Genomic DNA, 21,793 nt, shown 5'->3' on the forward strand with positions numbered 1-21,793 from the left:
TAATTGTGTACGCATTAATTACTTTACTTTCAAACTTCATTAAGATCAACTTGTAATTTTTTAATGTGCCTTTTTATAGCTTCGTTGAGAAATAAAATGCGATATATATATACATGAAATGTAGTTGATGCCAATGGAAAGATTTCGTCGCATTTCAAAAGGAAAACAAGAAACCCGTCTCTTTCTCTCTCTGTAAAACGTTGTGTAAAGTTCAGTTTGTGTCGGAATATACATACATATATTGTGCGAAGTCCGTGAATAACCAGCTGTCATAAAATAGCGTAGTTCGCAGAACTAAGTTTGCGATTTATAAATGTCAATGTTGAAAGTACACGCGATTGTTACAAAAAGCACTGTGTGTATATATACATATATATACACATATTTTGTTACACAATTTCCATTTGCCAATATTGATTTTGTGTGTTGTCGAGAAGCAGGAAATTAAAAACCACCGAGATAACTGCACACCCTACTTACGGTTGTCGAAATAAAATTAAAAAAAAATATATATATATATATATATATATATATATATAGTATCCGAAAAAAATAATTCTCTCGAATTTCGAACGATTCGCCGAACTGTCAAAGAACGCGCGTTATGCGATTTTTAGATTTTGCGAAAAATGAGAAGGAAATCATCTGACACCGCAATCGTTTGCAAAATGTGAATGATAATAATCACTCGTTCGACTCGCTTTCTATGCAATCATCAGCTGTGTAATCAATTGATTGATTTATCTCTCGGTCGAGCTCAAGGTAAGATGCGAGTTTTTCATAAAGTCTGATAAACATATATTTCAATTGCTTATTTCAGGAGGAAAATATTCCAAAATTCTTATCTTTTCGAAAAAACTGCACAAGAGCTGGATTGTTATTATTACACATATATTTTATTTTTTAATATCTGTTTTTTTTTTTATTTATGCACAGAAATTTATTTTTATTTTTACAATAAAATCTTTTTAAAATGAGCGATTCATGATAAAAGGTAAGATTGTTTTACTTTTTCACGTGATAAATTAATTATTAATCAATTATTGCATTTAATGTTGCATGCCATGAAACATTAAAATAATTTTAATTACATATTGACATATGCAGTGCCGGATTACCTTATATGCGGTCCTAGGCAAATTTGGGGGAGCCTATTTAAGGCAAGGATTTTTTGAAAATTAATTAAACATATAAGCACTAAAAAGGAACTTTAATTACTATAATACACAATTTTTTTGTTATAAATAAAATTTTTCATTTTTTTGGTAGGGGCCCATAATCAGTGCCTAGTTTGCCTATTGGTTAATTCGGCCCTAGACATATGCATTTTGTTCTTCATAAATGATAAATTGAAGATCGATGTAGTTATCAGAATTTTTGGATCATCTCAAATTTTTTAGAGGATTGGTTTACTTTTCCACGTAATTACTATTAATTATTAATCAATTGCCATAAAACACATTAAATTAATTTTAATTATATTGACGCATTTTGTTTTTAACAAATGATAAAGAATGCAATGCAGAATTTTTTAAACCGTCTTAAATTTTTAAAAATTGTAACGCAATGATTATTCTTATAGTAAAATTATATCAATGATTATTTTATGAAGAGGATAAAAAGATGACGTTTAGATGTCGATGCATATATATTGCAAGCAGGAATCTACGTAGACACATAGACGCGTCAACGACACTATTCTAGCTATGTCAGGAAATGAAAGTCATTATTTAATATACTTTTATTATTACATCTGCACATCGTCATTAAAAGCATTCGCTCCCCCAACATGGCGATCTTTATCGAAAGGTTCTCCGTGTCTTCGCTTCTTTATTTTATTATTCACAATGTCATTCATATATGTCTGTGATATAATTTAATGAATTATTATATTTTCAATTTTTCAGAAAAAGTCACACGTCTACAAAATTATAAAAATTATGCATATATATAATTATATATTTATATATATGTATAATATTAATTCTATACATATAATTTATTAGACGCATTATGTATATTTTATATTGATATAGTGTAGAAAATATATAATTAAATAATTATATTTTTAAAAAATGCAATATACAATTAATTAAATATTTTTATCTATTTTAATATAAAAATAATTTATCTCTAATTAATCCAAAATAATTTGACAGAAATCAGCTGACGCATTCATCGCCAAGCAAGGAGGAACGAAAAAGTTGTGTTCGGTAAATGTCCGATCGCGCGGGACATTTATCGAACAGAACCTGAAGCGTCGTTCGCAAGTTCGGCGCGTGCGCATGCGCCGATTCGTGCGGATCCGCCTTGAGGCGCGATGGCCTACGCGTATAATATCCTCGCTTTCTCAAGGAAAGGAGTCAGTCTTAGGCAAGATGGCCGGTCGGACGATAGTGGCCTGTTGTTATCTCGCGTTAATCTTCCACTTGATTCTGCTGACGGAGTGCAATTACGGCGTGAGATACGGTGACAGGGCGAAGAGGCTGCACATCGCGGAGGACACCGACTCTCCCTACAGGAGGCCCTTCGTCATTGACAGGCGAGACGCGGAGGATGATGAAACGTCATTCGGGCGGACGCGCAGAGATGCGCCGTCCGAGCAGCACCCAAACAATAACCCAAACATCACGACGAGGGTACGTATACACATACATACACACACACACGCATACGCATGTGTCGCGACGAAGGTCGCCGATGGTGCGTCGCAATTCCAGCCGGCAGTGGCGCGTTTTTTCCCGTTTTTCCGGGAAAAAATATCACGTACGGGTATATCCGGGCGGTAAATAGAGACGCGCGTAAATGTGTATTTGTGCGCGCACGCACACACTTCTACGTCTCGCGGAATTTTTCCCAATGAGAGATGACGGGTGACACGCACGCACAGCGCGGCCTTTGTGCGCGGGACAGAGCCGGGGCATAATTGCCGTATTATCTCTCTCTTCCGGAGTAAATTTAATCAATCTCGGCGAAACGGAGCGTCGACGCGGTCCGCACCCGTTCATACATATATTGATACACGTACACGCGAGGGGTCACTAACCGCCCTCACTTCGGCGCGTTCTGGGTTTGTTCCCTTCCCGCTTTTCCGTGGAGGAAAATATAAATTTTCTCCTCGCGTTTTTCGCGAACTCGATTATTTTGTCGATCGGCCGTAGGAGATTATTTCATTACGCGCGATCGAAATTATTTTGACAGCTGGCGCGCCTTATTTTCCTGCGAGTATTTTCGCTCTTTTCGGACGACGGAATATTTGGGAGTGTATAAATAAAGATTTTTCCGCTGTGTTTTTCCTTCTCATCGCGCTTACAAAGTCGCGAGTACGCTTAGTCATACACAGTCTTATATAGATTAGTGCGACTACATAATGAATAGATGCGTGCATATCTATTTTGACTACTTACTTATTTTTATGATAACAAAGGAGACGCAGTACTTTGTTATTTAGTTGAAGAGATAAGGACTACCGTCTGAGTTTGCAAGCTATAAATTTAGTTGACTACGATGCATCCATCGTAGTAATAATTTTTTTTATTTCCGTTGTTTTTGTTTTTGCATGTATGTGCAAAAATGCATTTACGATATAAATCGTATTAATTTTTTATTTAAAAATAAATCTGTTAAAATATTATATATTAATTAACATTAATTTTTTATTTTTATTATTTAAAAAATTGAATATTTATTATATATGTGAATTATAGATTTTTTTTTTAGGAATAAAATAATTTTTACAGAATTAGTTTTGAATAAATAATTGATATAATTTTATGGATAAATATTTAAACGATCGACTGGCTATTGATGGTGATGTTAATTTATTTGTACAGCTACGTTTCGACCCTAAATTGGGTCCTCTTCAGACTAACGTAGCTGTACAAATAAATTAACATCACCACTAATAGCCAGTCGGTCGTTTAAATATTTATCCATTGTTTTAATTTTACTGGCATTCAACCTTCTTATTTTGATATAATTTAATAAACAAATGCAAATTACATATTTTCTTATGCATAAAATAATTTCTACAGAATTATTTTTAAATTATACATACATGTATATAAAGCATGTTTTCATATTTTAAGCTGTTCTCGCAAAATTATTATGTAAAAAGGTCAAATAGCTCACTTTCACTTTTATCTTGACGTATAATTGACCTTCAATTCCACTTCCTTTATCGCTCAAAATTTTTTTCACGTTTTCAATACTTTGAGGAAAATTATGATATTAAATACGTATATATTTAATTATCTGTGTGTGTGTGTGTGTGTGTGTAACACTATAAGTTATTTATTCTTCTTTATCTTTCCGCGAATGATGATTTATATTTCTTGTAATATCTTCCAAGATGTTGAATGTCGAGAAAATAATCTGATACATGCATATTTTTCACGTATCATGCATATCCAATGATTCATTTTTTTTTATCGCATTATACTTTCCTCTAAGATTACTGCAATAAAGGTGACAGTTTAAATATACGCTAATGCATCTTACATTTACATAATATTTTTACGCAGTTTTTTTTAGCCTGCTAAAACGATTACATAGACGATAGGTAGACGTTGCAATGGTTTTTCCAACCAATTTCAAGCCAACTTTACATACTCGATTTTTGTTTTATGTTTATATAATGACGTACTTATATTTCTTACCTTGGATCTTTATCTTTCACGTTGTTTGTCTGACTAATGTCATAAGATAAAAAAATATTATTATTTTCACATCATGATCGTTTTATACAAATTTATAATATTTATTTATATAATTATTTATATAATTAATATATATTATTTACAATAATTAGATATTATTATATATATATATATATATATACAATGTGAGATTTCTTTTTCCAATTTCTCTTATAAAAATTCGTAACATCGAAAATGATATATATTTTTCATTATTACAGGTCAATGCATTAAACGATTCGCATCAGCAATTGATGGTACATTGGGTCGGGGAGGGTTCCAATGTAATAATATGTCTAGCGAGGGAAAGCGCACCAATGATGCGCATCCGAAGTGGCAAGGTCCAGCCGCTTCCTAGCGCTGTTTATATCAGTTACGATTATGGTGATACGTTCGAAAATAAGACTGACCAATTTAGGATTTCGCCTGATCCTAACGCCGACTACGCAGTCGTGGACAAATTCATCAATCATCCTAAATACTATCAACACGTGAGTCTCCTCTGTCACTTACAAAACCACAATTAATCTATTAAATTATTATAATAATATAAAAATATATTAATATATTTTTTTTAATAGATTTTTTGTATGTTTCTCTCTAATTGTAATTGGAGGAAAATTTTCAAGATCTTTCTCTTTTCTTTGCAGTGCGTTTTTGTGGACAGTCTACACAATTTGATCTTTATAACGTTTGACAATGGTAAAAATATCCAGAGGATCCCTGTACCATTTCATCCGAGCGAGGTTTCGTTTTACGAGTTGGATCCGCGAATACTCATCGCATTAGACAAAGTCGACTCGTTGCAGAGGGTACGAGATAAAATATCAGTTTGATTGCGAATTTTACACGTAACTTTATCGTTAGGATGAGACTGTAGCTTTATAGAAATTTGTAAAAGGATCATTTCTGAACTTTGTAACGCCTCGATTTCAGTTATGGATCTCTATCGATCGCGGATTAGTCTGGGTGCCGGTGCAGCATTATGTGAAGGCCTTCTTGTGGTCCCCTTATCGCGTCCTCTTCGTGGAACGCTCAGAGCCTACTGGAATGAGTTCTGTCCTGAAACTCGATCTGCAAAATGTTCTCTCCTATCAAAGTCGACATCCCTTTCGAGTAAGATCCTTAAGAACGCAATTCAAAGTTGTGATCGAGAACGTCGAGGATTTCCAAATCAGGGGCGACTACATGTTCTTCGTAAACAATTCAATGGCAAGTATTGTTGCGCGCGTGGAGATTTTTTCTCACGAATCTAGTAAAATTTATTGATAGTCCTTTTTTTCTGCTCAACAGAACAAGACGTCGGACCATCTGGATCTCCACGTGTCCTACAAAAATCAGTCGTTCGTTTTGGTGCAGTTAAACACGGAATTGGATTGTAAAGGCTATCATATCGTGGACGTGTCCTACAATCGAGTTTTCATCGCGGTGTCGCACAGCGAAACCATGGTCAATCTTTATGTGTCGGAGCTCATAGACCACGAGAAGGCTATATTTACATTATCCTTGGAGGGCATTCTCACATTTTTCCCCAACAGTACTTGGAAGAACAGCTGGTTGCAGTGAGTAATAAAATATAATAAATTTTCTAAATCGTGCAAATTTTCCAAAAGTATTTCCTTCAAATGTTCTCAACTTATTGGTGTATTTACGCACATCTATCTCTCTAGTGATGTGGCTGACGAGACATTTACGGACTTGTACAAGGTTGAAGGTCTTCGAGGTATATACATAGCGTCGCGAGTCAAAGGTACTCCGAAATCTGACTCGATCGGACCGGAAGATTTGGAATCGTTGATTACCTACGATCACGGTAGTTCCTGGAACTCAATTCCAGCACCGATGGTGAATCACGAAGGCTTCTACGTTAATTGTCCGAAAAATTGTTCGTTACACTTGAGCCAGAGATTCAGTCAGCTGTATCCGGTAACAAGATCTGTCACCATCATGAGCTCGAAATCGGCGCCCGGAATAATAATGGCTACCGGTATAATTGGAAACAGTTTGAAAGGTCACCCTGCGCTCTACGTCTCAAGAGACGCAGGTCTCACGTGGAAACAGGTGTTGAAGGACTACTATTTCTTCAACATGGGCGATCACGGAGGTCTATTAGTCGCAGTAAAATATTTCAAGATGCGCGGAGAGACAAGAGATATTTCGTATTCATTAGACGAGGGTGAGAGCTGGCTAACTTACGAGTTCAACAAGAAGATGTTACGAGTGTACGGCCTCATGACGGAGCCTGGAGAAAACACCACGGTGTTCACCATGTTTGGATCAGATTTTGGGCAGCATCAGTGGCTGATAATCAAGGTCGATTTGCGGAAAGTATTCTCGAGAGACTGCAGAGAGGACGATTACAAGTTTTGGTCCCCCACGAGCGTCGATCCCCATCAGCCAGTTATGGCCTGCGTGTTGGGACGCAAGGAAACTTATCAGAGACGCGCATTACATACCAATTGCTACCAGGGCGTGAATTATGATCGACCGGTGCGATTACAGACCTGTCAGTGCGACGCAATCGATTATGAGTGCGACTACGGTTTCAAGCGCGTCGGAAATCCATATCACTGCATCCGCAATACAAGCACCGATTACGATCCTTACGCCGTGCCGAGCACGTGCGTGCCCGGCGCATTTTATAATCGCACGAAAGGCTACGCGAAGATATCGGATGACGAATGTTCCGGTGGCTTCGCGAGAAACTTCGAACCCGACGAGATACCGTGCCCGATGGACCAGAAACCGGAATTCCTACTGGTCGCCCAGCGGGAGCATATAACGCGAATCGACCTGGGGGAGAACAAAATACAGATGTTGCCCGTGCACGATCTGAAGAACGTGATCGCAATCGAGTTCGATATGAGGAATAACTGCCTGTACTGGGCGGATATTGTGAACGATACGATTGGCAGACAGTGCCTGAATGGCACCAATCCTCCCGAGGTTCTCGTCGAGAACGATTTAAGTTCCATCGAGGGAATGGCCTACGATTGGGTGTCCAAAGTGCTCTATTTCGTGGACGGTGTCAAAATGAGGATACAAATAGTTCGAACGGATATATCCAACATAGGGAGAATGCGTAGAACCATATTAGGTCCGAACGTGTTACAGAAGCCGAGAGGTATCGCGGTTCATCCCATGAACGGATATATATTCTGGACCGACTGGTCGCCGGGAAACGCCTCGGTATCTCGCGCCAATCTGGACGGCACGAACGTCAAGCGATTGTTCATCAAACCCACTGTCGAATGGCCGAACGGAATAACGATCGACCACATCGCCGAGCGTATCTACTGGGTGGACGCGCGTGCGGATTACATTGCCTCCTCGGACTTAGACGGTAAGAGATTCAGGAAGATCATCGCCAACGACGCGCGCGTGTCCCATCCGTTCGCAGTCGCTGTGTTGAAGGACAACATGTACTGGGACGATTGGAAACAATCCATGATATTCGTCGCCAACAAGGACCACGGTGTCGGGATCACCACAGTGATCGGCTTCCAGATTATAGGTCTGATGGACTTGAAGATCTTCGCGCATAGCGTGCAAACCGGCTCGAACCAGTGCGCGACCAATAACACGTGCTCACACATCTGTCTAGGTGCCCCGGGCAACAGCTACGTGTGCCTCTGCCCGGACGGCATGGTGATGACGAATGGCAACTGTCTCTGTCCAGGTGAGGTCCAACCCTTCGCCAATTCGACCTGCCCGCGCATCGCCAATACCTGCTCGTCGAACCAGTTTGCCTGCAACAACGGCGTGTGCATCCCCGAGTTCTGGAAATGTGACAACGATAATGATTGCGGCGACAACTCGGACGAGGTCAACTGCAACCGTGCCACGTGCAGCCCCAACAACTTCGAGTGCGACGGCAGCAAGTGTATACCCAAGTACTGGGTATGCGACATGGATCGCGACTGTAAGGACGGGAAGGACGAGATGAACTGCACCTACGCCAATTGCACGGACCAGAACCGCTTCAAGTGCGACAGCGGTCGCTGCATCTCGCACCGATGGCGCTGCGACGGCGAGGACGACTGTCGGGATGGCTCGGACGAACGAAATTGCACCAGGCACTTCTTGCCGAGCACCTGCCGTTCCGACGAGATCTTTTGTAAGGATCACACTTGCATACCGGCTTCCTGGAAGTGCGACGGCGAGCCGGACTGCGAGGACAACGCGGACGAGGCGGGATGCAACAACATGGTGTGCGAGCCGTGGCAGTTCACGTGCAACAACACCAACGATACCGGGCATCGGTGCATATACAAGTCCTGGGCTTGCGACGGCGACAAGGATTGCGTAGACGGTTCCGACGAGGTGAACTGCACCAGCACCACCTTGCCGCCGTCATTCATGCCGCCGATTTTACCCACGAATTCCTGCAACGACTGGATGTTCCTCTGCCAGAACAAGAAATGCGTCCCGTACTGGTGGAAATGCGACAGCGTGGACGACTGCGGCGACAATTCTGATGAGATTGGCTGCAGCAGCGAGGACGGAAGTATCATAGAACCTACATTACTGCCGATTCACACGACCGAGCAGTCTCGCGTCTGTCGCGAGCACCAGTTCCAGTGCTACAACGGCGATTGCATCGAAAACGCATGGGTATGCGACGGCTCCAGCGACTGTTCATCCGGCGAGGACGAGCATCACTGCGACCAGACGCACGCGTCCTGCCGCGAGAACGATCAGTTTATGTGCCGGCTGGACGGCTCGTGCGTACCTCTATCTCACATCTGCAACGGCATCGAGGAGTGCCCGGACGGCAGCGACGAGCTCGGCTGTCATATCGATCACGACACGAGTCCACCGGCCACTCCATCCTGCTTCGTCGGCCTATTCCCGTGTGACGAGACCCGCTGTTTCCCGCTCGCGTCCTACTGCGACGGCAACCAGGACTGTTTCGACGGCTTCGACGAGAACAACTGCGAGAAGAACGGCACTCGCATGTACCAGGTTCTGGTGATGGGTGTGGACGAGCGTTCCATCAACGACAGCAGCCTCTTCCTCTTCTGGTGGATGCCGATACCGTCAAACGTCACGTTCGAGTTTCTACCTTCGATCGCACGGACGACCCCAGGCGCTAAGTGGACCAACGTCAGCAACTGGATCGAAGACACCGAGTATCAATTCAACAATCTTGATCCGTACACCAAGTACAATTTGACGGTCTACGTCAAAGTGAAGGGTCAGAACACTGTGTTCCCACCAGCCAAGTATCTAGTCGTCACCACTGGTGAAGGAGTGCCATCCGAGCCCTGGAACGTGACGGTCACTCAGAAGAACGGCACCCGCGTGGAGGTCTCCTGGAAAGCACCCCAACATCCAAACGGTCTCATTATCGGCTATCAAGGTTACATCACCCCGCCTATACCGCCGATGGAGTTCTCGCGACAGAAGACTTCCGCGATCATCGACATGGCCTTCGAGGCGGGGAAGAATTATTCCTTCTGGATCGTAGCGAAAAATCGACAGTACGAATCCATCTCGTCCAAGGTCGCCCTGTTGACCTTCGACGGCTCGGCCAACATCGACGATATCGAGGATCTCCGCGTGGTGGCGACGACGAATCACTCCGTCACGCTGACGTGGAAGAAGATGAAGGACGTGGATGGGTACCACGTTACGCCCAGAGCGCCACCGGCTTATCCGACCCTGCAAACCGTTTCGACCATGAACAATTTGTTCGAGGTGACCAAATTGGCACCGGGAGTCAAGTATACCTTCGAGGTCGGCGCGATGAAGAAGAAATACGTCGGCAAGGTCGCCATGGTGACGGCCACGACGAACGGCACCACGTTGCCGATAATAACCAAGTTCGACGCGCAACTAGTCAAGTCTCAGAGAACGACTGTGAAACTTACTTGGGACCCGCCGAAGAGCACCAAGAAGATTAAGTTGCAATATGCCATCCATTATGCTACCAATATAGTCGATTTCTTTAGAGGTAAGGAGAAAATCAGCGATTTTCTTTATACGGAAATATTGTTTCTTTTGTGTTTTTTTTAATGTTATTAATTGATTCGAATTATTGTCTTTTTTATTTTATATTAAAAAGAATGATATTTAAAAACAAAATAATGTAACGTTTCTTTGTTTAAGCTCGAATAATATTTTTTGACAGAAATCAGCTGTTAACTGTCAAAAATTAATTAGCAAGTTAATGCTTTTTAATCAGCTGATTTCTGTCAAAAAGCATTAATAAAGCACAATCTGGTTAATTAAATTTTAAACTAATGACATGTTACAAAAATTAAAACAGTAATACGTGGTAAACAATATTTTATAATACCTTATTTTTGATTATTTTTTTTTTGACAGAAATCAGCTGATAATTGTCAAAAAAGTATTAACCGAATTTAAAGTATTCAAATATATAAGTTAAAACATTATCATTTCATTTAATTTTATTTTGAAGAAACTCAAATTGTTAACTCTCTCGATGTGTGCTACGATTATAACGTATTTGTATTTATTTTTAGCATTCAAGGTGAAGACTAGTAATCTCACGGCTACGATCAAAGACTTGGAAGCGTGCGAATCGTACTTCTTCGCCGTCGGTGTTATCGGGGATTACGGAGCGGGGCCTTTATGTCAACCGATTACGGTTCCAACATACTTCAATAAACGTGCATCCCCGAAGAGATTGCGAGTTACACCATCGCCGGACAAGAATGACAGTATAATCGTCTCGTGGAGCGCTAGTTGTCCCACGATCGATGAGCCGATTAGCTATACGGTAAGTCAATATTATTTGCAAAATATTTTTTCAAGAAAAAATATAAATATATTCTTATATATATATAACATTATTTTTCTTTTTTTATAGATATCTGTTACAGAAACTATTCTCAACAAGCAGACGGTTGCGACGTTGCCGCCGACCAACGAAACCATCATGAAACATATCTTCCATCCGATCAAGTACGGCGGACAATACAATATTACGGTGGCCACTGATGTCGAGAACGCCATATCCACTCAACCCTTTGTTTACATGGCACCGCCGATTAAACCACCCCATCAGCTTACCGTCTTGCACGACAACAAAGATTATCAGATATATTGGCAAGAGCCGGATATGCCGAAGGACGTTAATTGGCATATCGAGATTTTCATAACCGAAGGCTCGACTAAGATAAACGAGTCTACGGCTAAAATCATCTCGACTAAGGGTCCGCCGTATCATTACAAGGAAGCTAAAACGGGGACGATTTACACCTTCGCCGCACGTCTGGTCACGGAAGACGGATATCAGAGTCCACTTAGTGAAACGTGGAGCACACAATTTTCAGGCAAGTCTCGAATATTTTCTCTCTCGCGAGAAGCAACTCGCTGATGATACTTTATTAACATAATAAACTTTTTTTTTATTCAACAGCTTCGCAACTCCCGGTGATAATGAACACGTCGAACATATTGTCTCTTGCTATACCGATCTGCTTGGTCGTCCTAGCGCTGGGTGGAGCACTAGCCTATTTTATCGTTCGACATAGAAGACTGTCTAACAGTTTTACGCAATTCGCTAACAGTCACTACGACACGAGACGGGGACAGGCTACTTTCCCGGGCACGACAGACGGCTTAGGTGAGTGTTATTTTGCATCTGAAAAGTAGAGGAAAATGATGCGAAATGGGAAAGAAGGAACTAATGATTGCTTTTTGTAGAAGAAGAAGACAGCCCTGTGATTCGAGGCTTTTCAGATGATGAACCTTTGGTAATCGCATGAACACCGCATGTATAAACGGAATATTTACATCTTAGGAAGGAAAAGATGTGCCAAGACATTATTCATATGATAATTTTTAATATATATATATATATATATATATATATATATATACACATATATATATAAATATATATACATATATATATATATATATATATATATATATATATACATATATATACATACATATATATATATATATATATATATATATATATAGATAAAATTTTATGATGAATGAAGAAAGGAGAGAGAGAAAAAAGCTTTTATAAATGTGTCTCGTAACTGGGTAGACATTGTTAACTGTAATGTTACTTGCCATTACAGTTAACGATTGATATAGGTGAACAGGCTATACGCTTAAGACGTTTACATAAGAGCTTTTTGCGCCATTTATATACGATACGTTGTAGAAATATGGGATGTACATATGTACATCACAAACGATCATGATAAAAACTACCTGCCGTGTAGTTAGAGAGAGAGAGAGAGAGAGAGAGAAAGAGGCCGTTGCATCTTAAATTCGAATGTAAACAACAAATCGAGACAGCTGCAGTTTGAAAATGAATGTTTACCTGCGTCTAACAAGAGAAATAGATGCCAGTTGAAGAAACGGCAATTTGTATATATAGTAAATATTTTTTATGGGTCGCGAGATTGAGATTTTTCGATATGTCACACATTTATCGAGAAGCATTTTTGAAATAATTGTATTTGTATTGTACAATAACTTGTATGTGTGAAGAAACTTTCTTTTTCAAATCTCCGCATACAGATTTGTTGATGCGAGAGTGAAAGTTTCCGAAGACATTACGGAAACTTTTTTCTTATCGAATTTTTTTTGACAAATCTACAGATGCCATAAGTTCTTTCCATATCAAGTGCATGACCAAAGTAACGCTTTCTTCTATGCCGCATTCGAAGGATGTATCGACTCTCTTCGTTTATCAACGAGTATATTTCTATAACATTTCGTCTAATCAAGAGTTCCTCGGCTTGAGTAAAACCCAGCTCGAGCAAATCATTTTAATCGTCGCAATTCCAATTATCTGTCAAGCCAGATGCGGCATTGAAAGAAGTTTTTATAAGCGAGTTTCTTGTCTCGCGAGAAAAAGGTGACCTGACCTCCTCTTCTAGAGGTGTGCTGCAATCATTATCGCAAGGGAATATAAATATTATGTGTAATTCGAATATTCTATATAATTGTGCATTATTCTGTAATAAATGCGAATGTTGAAAAATTAGGGACGCGAATGAGTGTAATTGAATATAATGTTAAGAAAAATTTGTTTTAATCAAAATGATATTGAATATTATGTTTTTTGTGCGAATAAAATAGTTTACATTTTTTTTAAATTTTTATATTATAAGAGTGACACCATTTTACCAAGATTGGATAGTTTTAGTTTGGTTTAAGAGAGACTTTAAATATAAGGACAAATCTCAATTTCGCACTTTACACCAAGTGCGAATGAAGCGATATGCCGCGTCAAGATTTTTAGATTAATTTTCTTAGACAATTCAAGACAAAAACGACAAAGAAAAGAAAAGAAAACACAAGGAAAAATAATTCTTCAAGTTTTTTTAATGCTCTATTTCGCTACAATTTTGAAAAACTTGAACTAAGTTGTAAAAAGAGCATTCCATATTTTTGTATTTTTTAGCATAAAAAAAGGTGCAATGATTATCTTGATTCTTGTGTTTAAAAAGAAAATTATTCTGCATTGAACTATATTACCATAAATAATATTCAAATGTATTTTAATTTTTATTTAATCTATGTATACTAAATCAGTTCGTATAAGTCATTAATGATTTTAATCTTGCCATCAAGTCGATAAAACCTTTGTACATCCCCTTTTGTTGTATATGAAATAACATACAGTAAAATTAATAATATATATAATTAATTAATATATATATATAATATATATATAATATATATATTAATAAAAAGATATAATTGTGTAATATATATAAAATATAATATATTAAATAATTGTATATATTATAATAATATATTATAATCTCTCCTTCTCTCTCTGTCTCTTCTCTCTCTGTCTTTTCTCTCTCTCTCTCTGTCTCTCTCTGTCTCTCTCTCTCTCCTTCCTCTCATCTCCTCCCTTCCTCCTCTCTCCCTTCCTCTCCTCGTTCAATCCACATGAACGATTATATTTTTTCGAGGAATCTAATGGAAGAGTTTAGAAATGAACTTGACTATTATCTTCAATTAATCGTCGTCGTTTTTTGTTTCTCTTTTCGCAAATGGAAAAAAAGTGTACGACATTACAAGTTCCTAAAAATGTTGACGAGCCGAGTTCGGTCGATTTATACGAATCGAAAAAAACACGTGAGAAGCAAATTAAACGAAGTTAAAATCGGCAAAGCAACATTTCACAAGTTAAGATTTTGCTGCTTTGTGTCATTATTGGATAAAATTAATTTAAATTGCGAAAGAATAAACAAATTACAAACGTACTTTGGTGCATTTAAATTACTGACCAGTTTAAAATATTTTTTTAGACTGTTTTGTTCTTTTTATTTAACGATGGAAAAAATGTAAAAGAAAAGTTTTATGCACGAGACGACGTTGGATCGACAAAAGGACGATTTCTAAACAGTATTAAACTAGGTTCTCGGTTCGTTTCCGATGTCAGAAAATTACCACACCTCGTGAACAGAATTAATTAATTATAAAAAAAAAGAACAATTTTGCTGACAATTTGACGTGATTTACTCGTTCGGTCGTTACATGTGTCCGTATCAGAGAGAAAAAAATAACGATGTGGATTTCGATGTTTTTAAATCTAGCGAGAGCGATAATTAGCAGATAATAGCTGATGTAAATGTCAAGGGTTATAGCGACAAGAAAGACAGTGATATATAATATAAAAATATATATATATATAATATATTTACGTGTAAATAAAATAAATCTAAGGCACAGAATATATTAAGTAATTTTTTTATGCTTTCTCTTATCAATTTACTTTGACACCTCAGTATTTCCCGAATACTCACACCGGCTTTTTTTTACTAATAATTTTCTCATCGATATAACCTGCTGACTATATATATATCTGTGTATTATATTTTACCATATAATACAATATATATTATATTTTTCCAAAGAACCTTTTTTGAGAGCCATATATTTATTCATTTATAGAGCCATTTATTATGAATATTATTTTTCAGAAAAATATTTCCTATTTTTTATCAAAAATTATTGATCTTACAAATATTAAATAATGAAAAATGGACTCTAATTTTTTTCTTTGTTATATATTAATGTACACATATAAAAAAAAAACAGCTTTTACTCAGGCATTTTTATCATCCTATCGCGAGTTCATGACGTAGCGGATGTTCCGGGCTACGGTTTAATCTCGAAAAAATGGAACGATAAAAATAAATTTTACGAATTCACGACAAGTCTCTTTCGCGCAAGAAGAGATGAAAGACTTCCGTTACCGTTCTGAGAGGCAATTTGGAAGTTTGTGACCCGTAACATCATTAAGCAAACGGCATAGTACCGGAAATTCAGCACCATGTCTTTTTCACACTTTAATCCCTTTGTCGGATTGCAAATGCGGACAAATTTCTTGAACTTCTTATCATGCGCGAATTTCCCATTTCGACGACTAAAGCGTTCAATCATTAGAATCATAATACTAAATTAATTGTAAAACAGATTTGCGAAATTATGGTACTATAATGTTTAATCATTTTTAAAGGGAAAAAAATTATACATAATTTTTGTAAAAATCTTACGATTTCTCCTATATTTTTTTACGTCTATTTCTTTATTAAATAATATAATGTATTAGAGTTACTCTTTATGTGTTTTTTTCCGATTAAGAATGCATGCTTTTTAAAATCTTGCGTATAAGAAATAGCGATGTTTTAGATTGCACAAAATTAAGCAGAAATTTAAAGACCAATTAATACTTCAGCACCAGAAGTTATCTATAACATTTACCTTTCGCGCGCAATTCACTTTTATTAATATATTCCGTAGTCTACTTTGGCCTTCGTATATTCTACTATATAATTTCATATGTGCATCGTATTTTATCGTCGACTAATATAGCCTCGGATTATTCTGAAAATACATGGAGAACTATAAAATATTATATAAATATAGGTTTAGAACTTTATGATCTCAAAGCCAAGATCATATATAATTATGACTATTTTTATTACAAGCATAGAATTATTGATACAATTTTAAAACCTGAAAGAAATCATAATGTGTAATTTTACATTTCGTAGCTCTAATTTTCTTAGTATTATTAGTATCATTTTTTAAGTATTATTATATAGGTAGTCTTATTTTTTATAGTATTATTTTATTCTCATTTTCTAAGTTATAATATTTTAAACAATATTCGCTAATACGTATATTAATTTTTTTGTCAAAAATCGGAGTAAAATGAAGTGTTAAAGTGACATTTAATAATGCATTTTTTTTTTAATGTGGAACATTTTTTTTAAATGTATAAAAAATTATTTTTCACATTTTTTTATTATTAGATATTTGATCCGAGTTCCAAATTCTATCATATGATCATTTTGAAAAATTCGGAAATCAAAATTGTATCGAAAAAAACTATTGATTTCAAATATAAATATTTATTTAAATAGTACCATTTATATCTTTTGTCTGAAACAAATAAATATTAATCTGTTCCGAAAAAGGATTTCTTATATCAAATAAGCATTTTTTCACGGCAAATCAATAATATTGTAGTTTCAAACAAATGGTGTAAATGGTACTATTTAAATAAATATTTATTTGAAATCAATAGTTCTTTTTCAGTGTACTTAGCATAAAAAATTTTAGAAAAATGATCATGCTCTTTCTTGTGTTCGAGAAAAAATTTTTCTTTCTTGAAATTAATTAATTTATAGTATAAATTACGAAAATTACACGTTGCATACAAATCATCACACAATAATACCGCAGAATAAACATTTTCGCGTATCCTCTTGCGATCAACATGGAAACTTGCTGCTTCGCATCCTGAATAATTAATTTCCGTAATTAATAATATGCGGTGCAATAATTATATATAAAATGGATCGATTATATATTCCGAGAAAAATAAATAAAATAATTTTTTCTCGAACATTAATTATTATTTTTCCCAAATTTTGTTTGAATTAGGAGGCTCGTGCGCACCTTATCAGTGGTACATATCAATCATATGTCTCGCGAAAGGAGAGAAACGTCGTTACGCTTTTAAGCGACCCGGTGCGTTATAACGCGTGTAAACTCGAAGCAACCGCACGCACATGTACCGTAATCATAATTATTACTTTAATTACGGTATGCGTATTTATATACGTTCTCTTAATCTTACTCCGAGATCGTTGAAAGACCAAATCGGCGTACACTGGACGAAGCGCAACGAACACTTGTTACTCTTTGATCTTTCCGTTGCGTCGTTCAGATAAACATTCTACGCATTGTTTTATTTAACATAAGTATAAGTAACACAACTTGTTCAGTAAAGGAAGTCTCTGCGACGAATAAAATCATATATAATTATATATATCTTATATAATTAATTATATGTAAGCAACTTATATATAAATAATTATATAATATATAATTATGAATAATGATATATAATATATAAATAATTATTAATATGTGTATATATATATATATATAATTTCATATAATTTAATTATCATTAATTATTATTTCTATTTTTCCTCTTGTTTTAGAATTTATTACGTGTTGACACAAAAATATGAAGAACCTTTTTTCGGTACATTTTACCGCGAAATTCACTACAAATTTTATCATGTTTGGTAATGAACCGAAAATTATCATATTGTATGATTAAGCTGGAATTTTAAAATTATTGAAATTTGTCTTACATATTTTAATAAAATTAATCAAACATATTTTATATCTTATTGTGGTAGATATTCATATTTTTGAAATACATAGCGGGCTAATATTTTTTATTGTGATAAATATTAATCATATAGGGAAACGTTTATAAAATTTTTCCAATACCATATTGTCTCATGATTACCATGAATTTCAGGATAAATTTTCAGAGAAAATTCTTTCCATGTTATATATGCATAATTAGAAAAATGATACAAAATAATCTCAATTACGAATCCAAAGGAAAATGTTCATTATTCTTTTAACTACTGTAATTTATAAACATCATCTCGTTTTGTATAAAATGTGTATCTTTGCGTTAGAAACGGAGGGTTTATTTTCTTGTCTAACAAGTATGACTTTGAGACAGCTTATTATTAAGCCGATTACATTTATCGAAAAGATGCATATGATTATGTATTATTATAATGTCTTTATAATTTAAGAAATTTACGCCATATAATTGATCGAATCGCTCTTTGTGTAGCAAAATTAAGATAATCTCTTCTACTATTTAAATGCTTCGCGAGCGAGAATTACATTAAAATTATACTATTGTGATTAAAAACTAAAAACTACTATTACATTTTGAATCCATAACAAGGTTCTCTGTTACCCGAGGAGAACAGAAAAATCAAAATGATGTCAATTTGACTAATCTTACGTCATTTTTTGGAAATGTTCATGGAAATCTCGATCTCGAAGATGACTAAAAAATGACTTTTTATATTGACTTTTTTGACCTTTTTAATTTTTAGAAAATGTGATGTACGTAAATTTGCATCTCAATTATTTTAATACAAAATAATAATTTTTTATCATTATGAACATCAAGATAACATGAAAATTTTATGCAATTTGATGTCATTTTGACGAACTAAAATGACCATAGTTTGACGTCAAAATTTGACATTTCTGTTCTTCTTGGGTACTTTTGACAAAGTCGCCCAAAGAGGAAGAGTTAGAGTCTGCTTGCTTTCAGAAATTATACCGACAATGAGCGATAAATGCATCATGAGATCCTCCTAAAGTAGGAACAATGATGGACATTAATTAATCGTGTTCGTATCCTTACGCAGGATTACCATATTACACCGAATGATTAGTATGCACACTACAACTTTTGCATATATTAGCGTCTGTCATTTGGGGGGTCGAGGCCTCATCCTTTCTCTCTTTTGGCGGACGATGCGGAAGTTCTCTCAAGAAAGTATCCTCCGTATTAAACGACCGAACGACGCTTCCGCTGTAACAGAACGCGGCGTATGCAGAGATCGAGGTCGCCGTGTCCTAGAAAATGTCGAATGTTAGCACGACTTCACGTTCCTCGCGTGAGAATGCCCTTTTTCAGATGGTACCTTTGCTCGGTGATTTCTCCGGAGCGCTCCGAAAGAGTTCTCACGGTGAATAATGCGTGCATTTGTAACATTCTAGGGCACCGTCTGTCAAAAATCACGGGAGAGGAGGATGACTCTGTGATAATTAAAATCGAATTGCTCCCCGACGGTGTATCATTATAAATCCAATCTCTTCGAACTTGGGCGTCTTGCGCAATAAAAAGTTGATAGAGTCAAGATCCTTTCGAGATGAAAAGAGTCTCAATATGAGACTCCTGAACTGCGGAATTTATTCTTAAACAAATTGTCAATTTTATAAATTTATAAACATTTTTATTTTATAAATTTATAAATATTTATTTATATAAGTTTATATATATTAATATAATTATATTATATATATTACATTATATAATTATATCATATATGTTATATATATATATATATATATATATATTATTTTATATATATAAATATTGTTTTGTTATATTTGTTAATTTGTTAATTTGTTAATATTTTATGTCCACAAGGCTTAATTTCAGAAAAAGATATTTGTTTTATTTTCAATCTCTTATACTTGAAAATTATTAGTGCTTCGACATTTTCGCTGAGGAAAAGTCGTCTCCAAATGACTTCAGAAATCTCTCATTAATGGATGATACGGCAAGTCTGGGACATTCAGTATGATAAATAAATAAATATATATACAGAGTATTTCTAAAACTATGTCAGAGATTTAAAAAGTGTATTCTAGGGTCATATAAAGATGGGTTCAAAAATAAAAATTAGCACCTCCCATATTTCCCTTTCAAAATCACAAAAATGAATTATTACACCGCGCAAAATTGCAAATTATCTGTTAAAAAGTTTTCAAGAGCTGTAACACCTTTTTCAATTTTTTCTCCCGACCTTAAGAGAGGATAAAGCATTTTTGGACCCATATGTTTATAGGACCATTTGTTCTTATTTTAACCCCTAGAATTTAACACCCTGTATATATTATAATGTATAGGTATACATATGTATAAATCGTTCTCTTGCAAAAATACAGCGTTAAAGTTCTTGGAAAGCACTTTTCGGACAACTCTGGCTAAATTTGAATAGAATCCCATATAGCACACAAGTTTGCAGCAATATTGCAACAACATTACAGAGCAATATTGCAGAAATATTATATAGACATAAATTTGCAAATATAGTTTAAACAACGTTGCAGCAACATTTCAGAAATATTATAAAAATAAAATTCACGCAAAAAATATTAGGTACTGGACATTCAGTCCGATCATGTATTTGGCACATTTCCAATAATCCAATAGTAATATTACATATATATTTTATTGCATTATTGCTGCAAAGTTATAGAACAATATTTCTGAAAGCGGACATTTTATCTTGCAGCAAGATTGCTGCAACATTTCACGATGTTTCCAGCACAACAAGATTGCAGCAACATTGTGGCAATATTTCATTGCAATGTTACAACATTGTGGCAATATTTCATTGCAATGTTCAAGATTGCAGCAACATTGTGGCAATATTTCATTGCAATGTTACAACATTGCAGCAAGATTGCAGCAACATTGTGGCAATATTTCATTGCAATGTTGTAACATACAGCACAACAAGATTGCAGCAACATTGTGGCAATATTTCATTGCAATGAAATATTGCCACAATATTGCTGCAATCTTGTTGTGCTGTATGGGATCACGTGGAGTAGGGTGGCGCCGAAAACGGCGTTTAAATGAAAATGCCGACACGGATTCGCACTTTGGCCGGAAACCAAGCGTAGTGCCTCGCTCGGCTCGTGAGAATGAGACGAATCGCGTCGGAAGGTGGAGGCAGAGGGAGGAAACGCTCGCGGTATCGCGTAGGAGCAAGGACACACGAGGAGGTGAGCGAGCAAGCAAGCTCGCCCGACAGCAGGAGCGAAAAGAAGGGATCCGAATCCCCCACTATTAAATGGCCCGATTGCAGCTAGGCAAGAAGGAGCTACATCGGGGGCGGCTCGGCATCATCCAGTCTCAGTGCAATTCTACCATCCGCCAAGTTACATGGTTAACACCAGAAGTGTGTGAGAAAAACCCGAGTGCCTCACATCGGTGG

The 21,793-nt window shown here is 36.4% G+C and overlaps 1 protein-coding gene across 1 annotated transcript; it reads left to right on the top strand.

Annotated features, from left to right (window-relative positions):
- Positions 1-2,351: 2,351 nt before the first annotated feature.
- LOC114931893 (sortilin-related receptor) lies at positions 2,352-13,795 on the top strand. Its single transcript, XM_029304032.2, has 10 exons — positions 2,352-2,639; positions 4,919-5,188; positions 5,348-5,509; positions 5,634-5,909; positions 5,991-6,259; positions 6,368-10,653; positions 11,189-11,445; positions 11,536-12,001; positions 12,088-12,294; positions 12,375-13,795. Exons 1-10 carry the CDS (start codon positions 2,379-2,381, stop codon positions 12,434-12,436), a joined length of 6,516 nt encoding a protein of 2,171 aa, XP_029159865.1. The 5' UTR covers positions 2,352-2,378; the 3' UTR covers positions 12,437-13,795.
- Positions 13,796-21,793: the final 7,998 nt, after the last annotated feature.

Source organism: Nylanderia fulva, unplaced genomic scaffold (genome assembly GCF_048542155.1).
Source record: "Nylanderia fulva isolate GAGA-0341 unplaced genomic scaffold, ASM4854215v1 Scaffold10, whole genome shotgun sequence".
Lineage (NCBI taxonomy): Eukaryota > Metazoa > Arthropoda > Insecta > Hymenoptera > Formicidae > Nylanderia > Nylanderia fulva.

What these genes read in the sequence shown, in the direction of transcription:
- LOC114931893 (XM_029304032.2), top strand. Translation starts at nt 2,379, where the DNA reads ATGGCCGGTCGGACGATAGTGGCCTGTTGTTATCTCGCGTTAATCTTC. An exon ending in ATCCTAAATACTATCAACAC is followed by an intron (nt 5,189 to 5,347) that starts GTGAGTCTCCTC and finishes TTTTCTTTGCAG; the next exon opens with TGCGTTTTTGTGGACAGTCT. An exon ending in ATGAGCCGATTAGCTATACG is followed by an intron (nt 11,446 to 11,535) that starts GTAAGTCAATAT and finishes CTTTTTTTATAG; the next exon opens with ATATCTGTTACAGAAACTAT.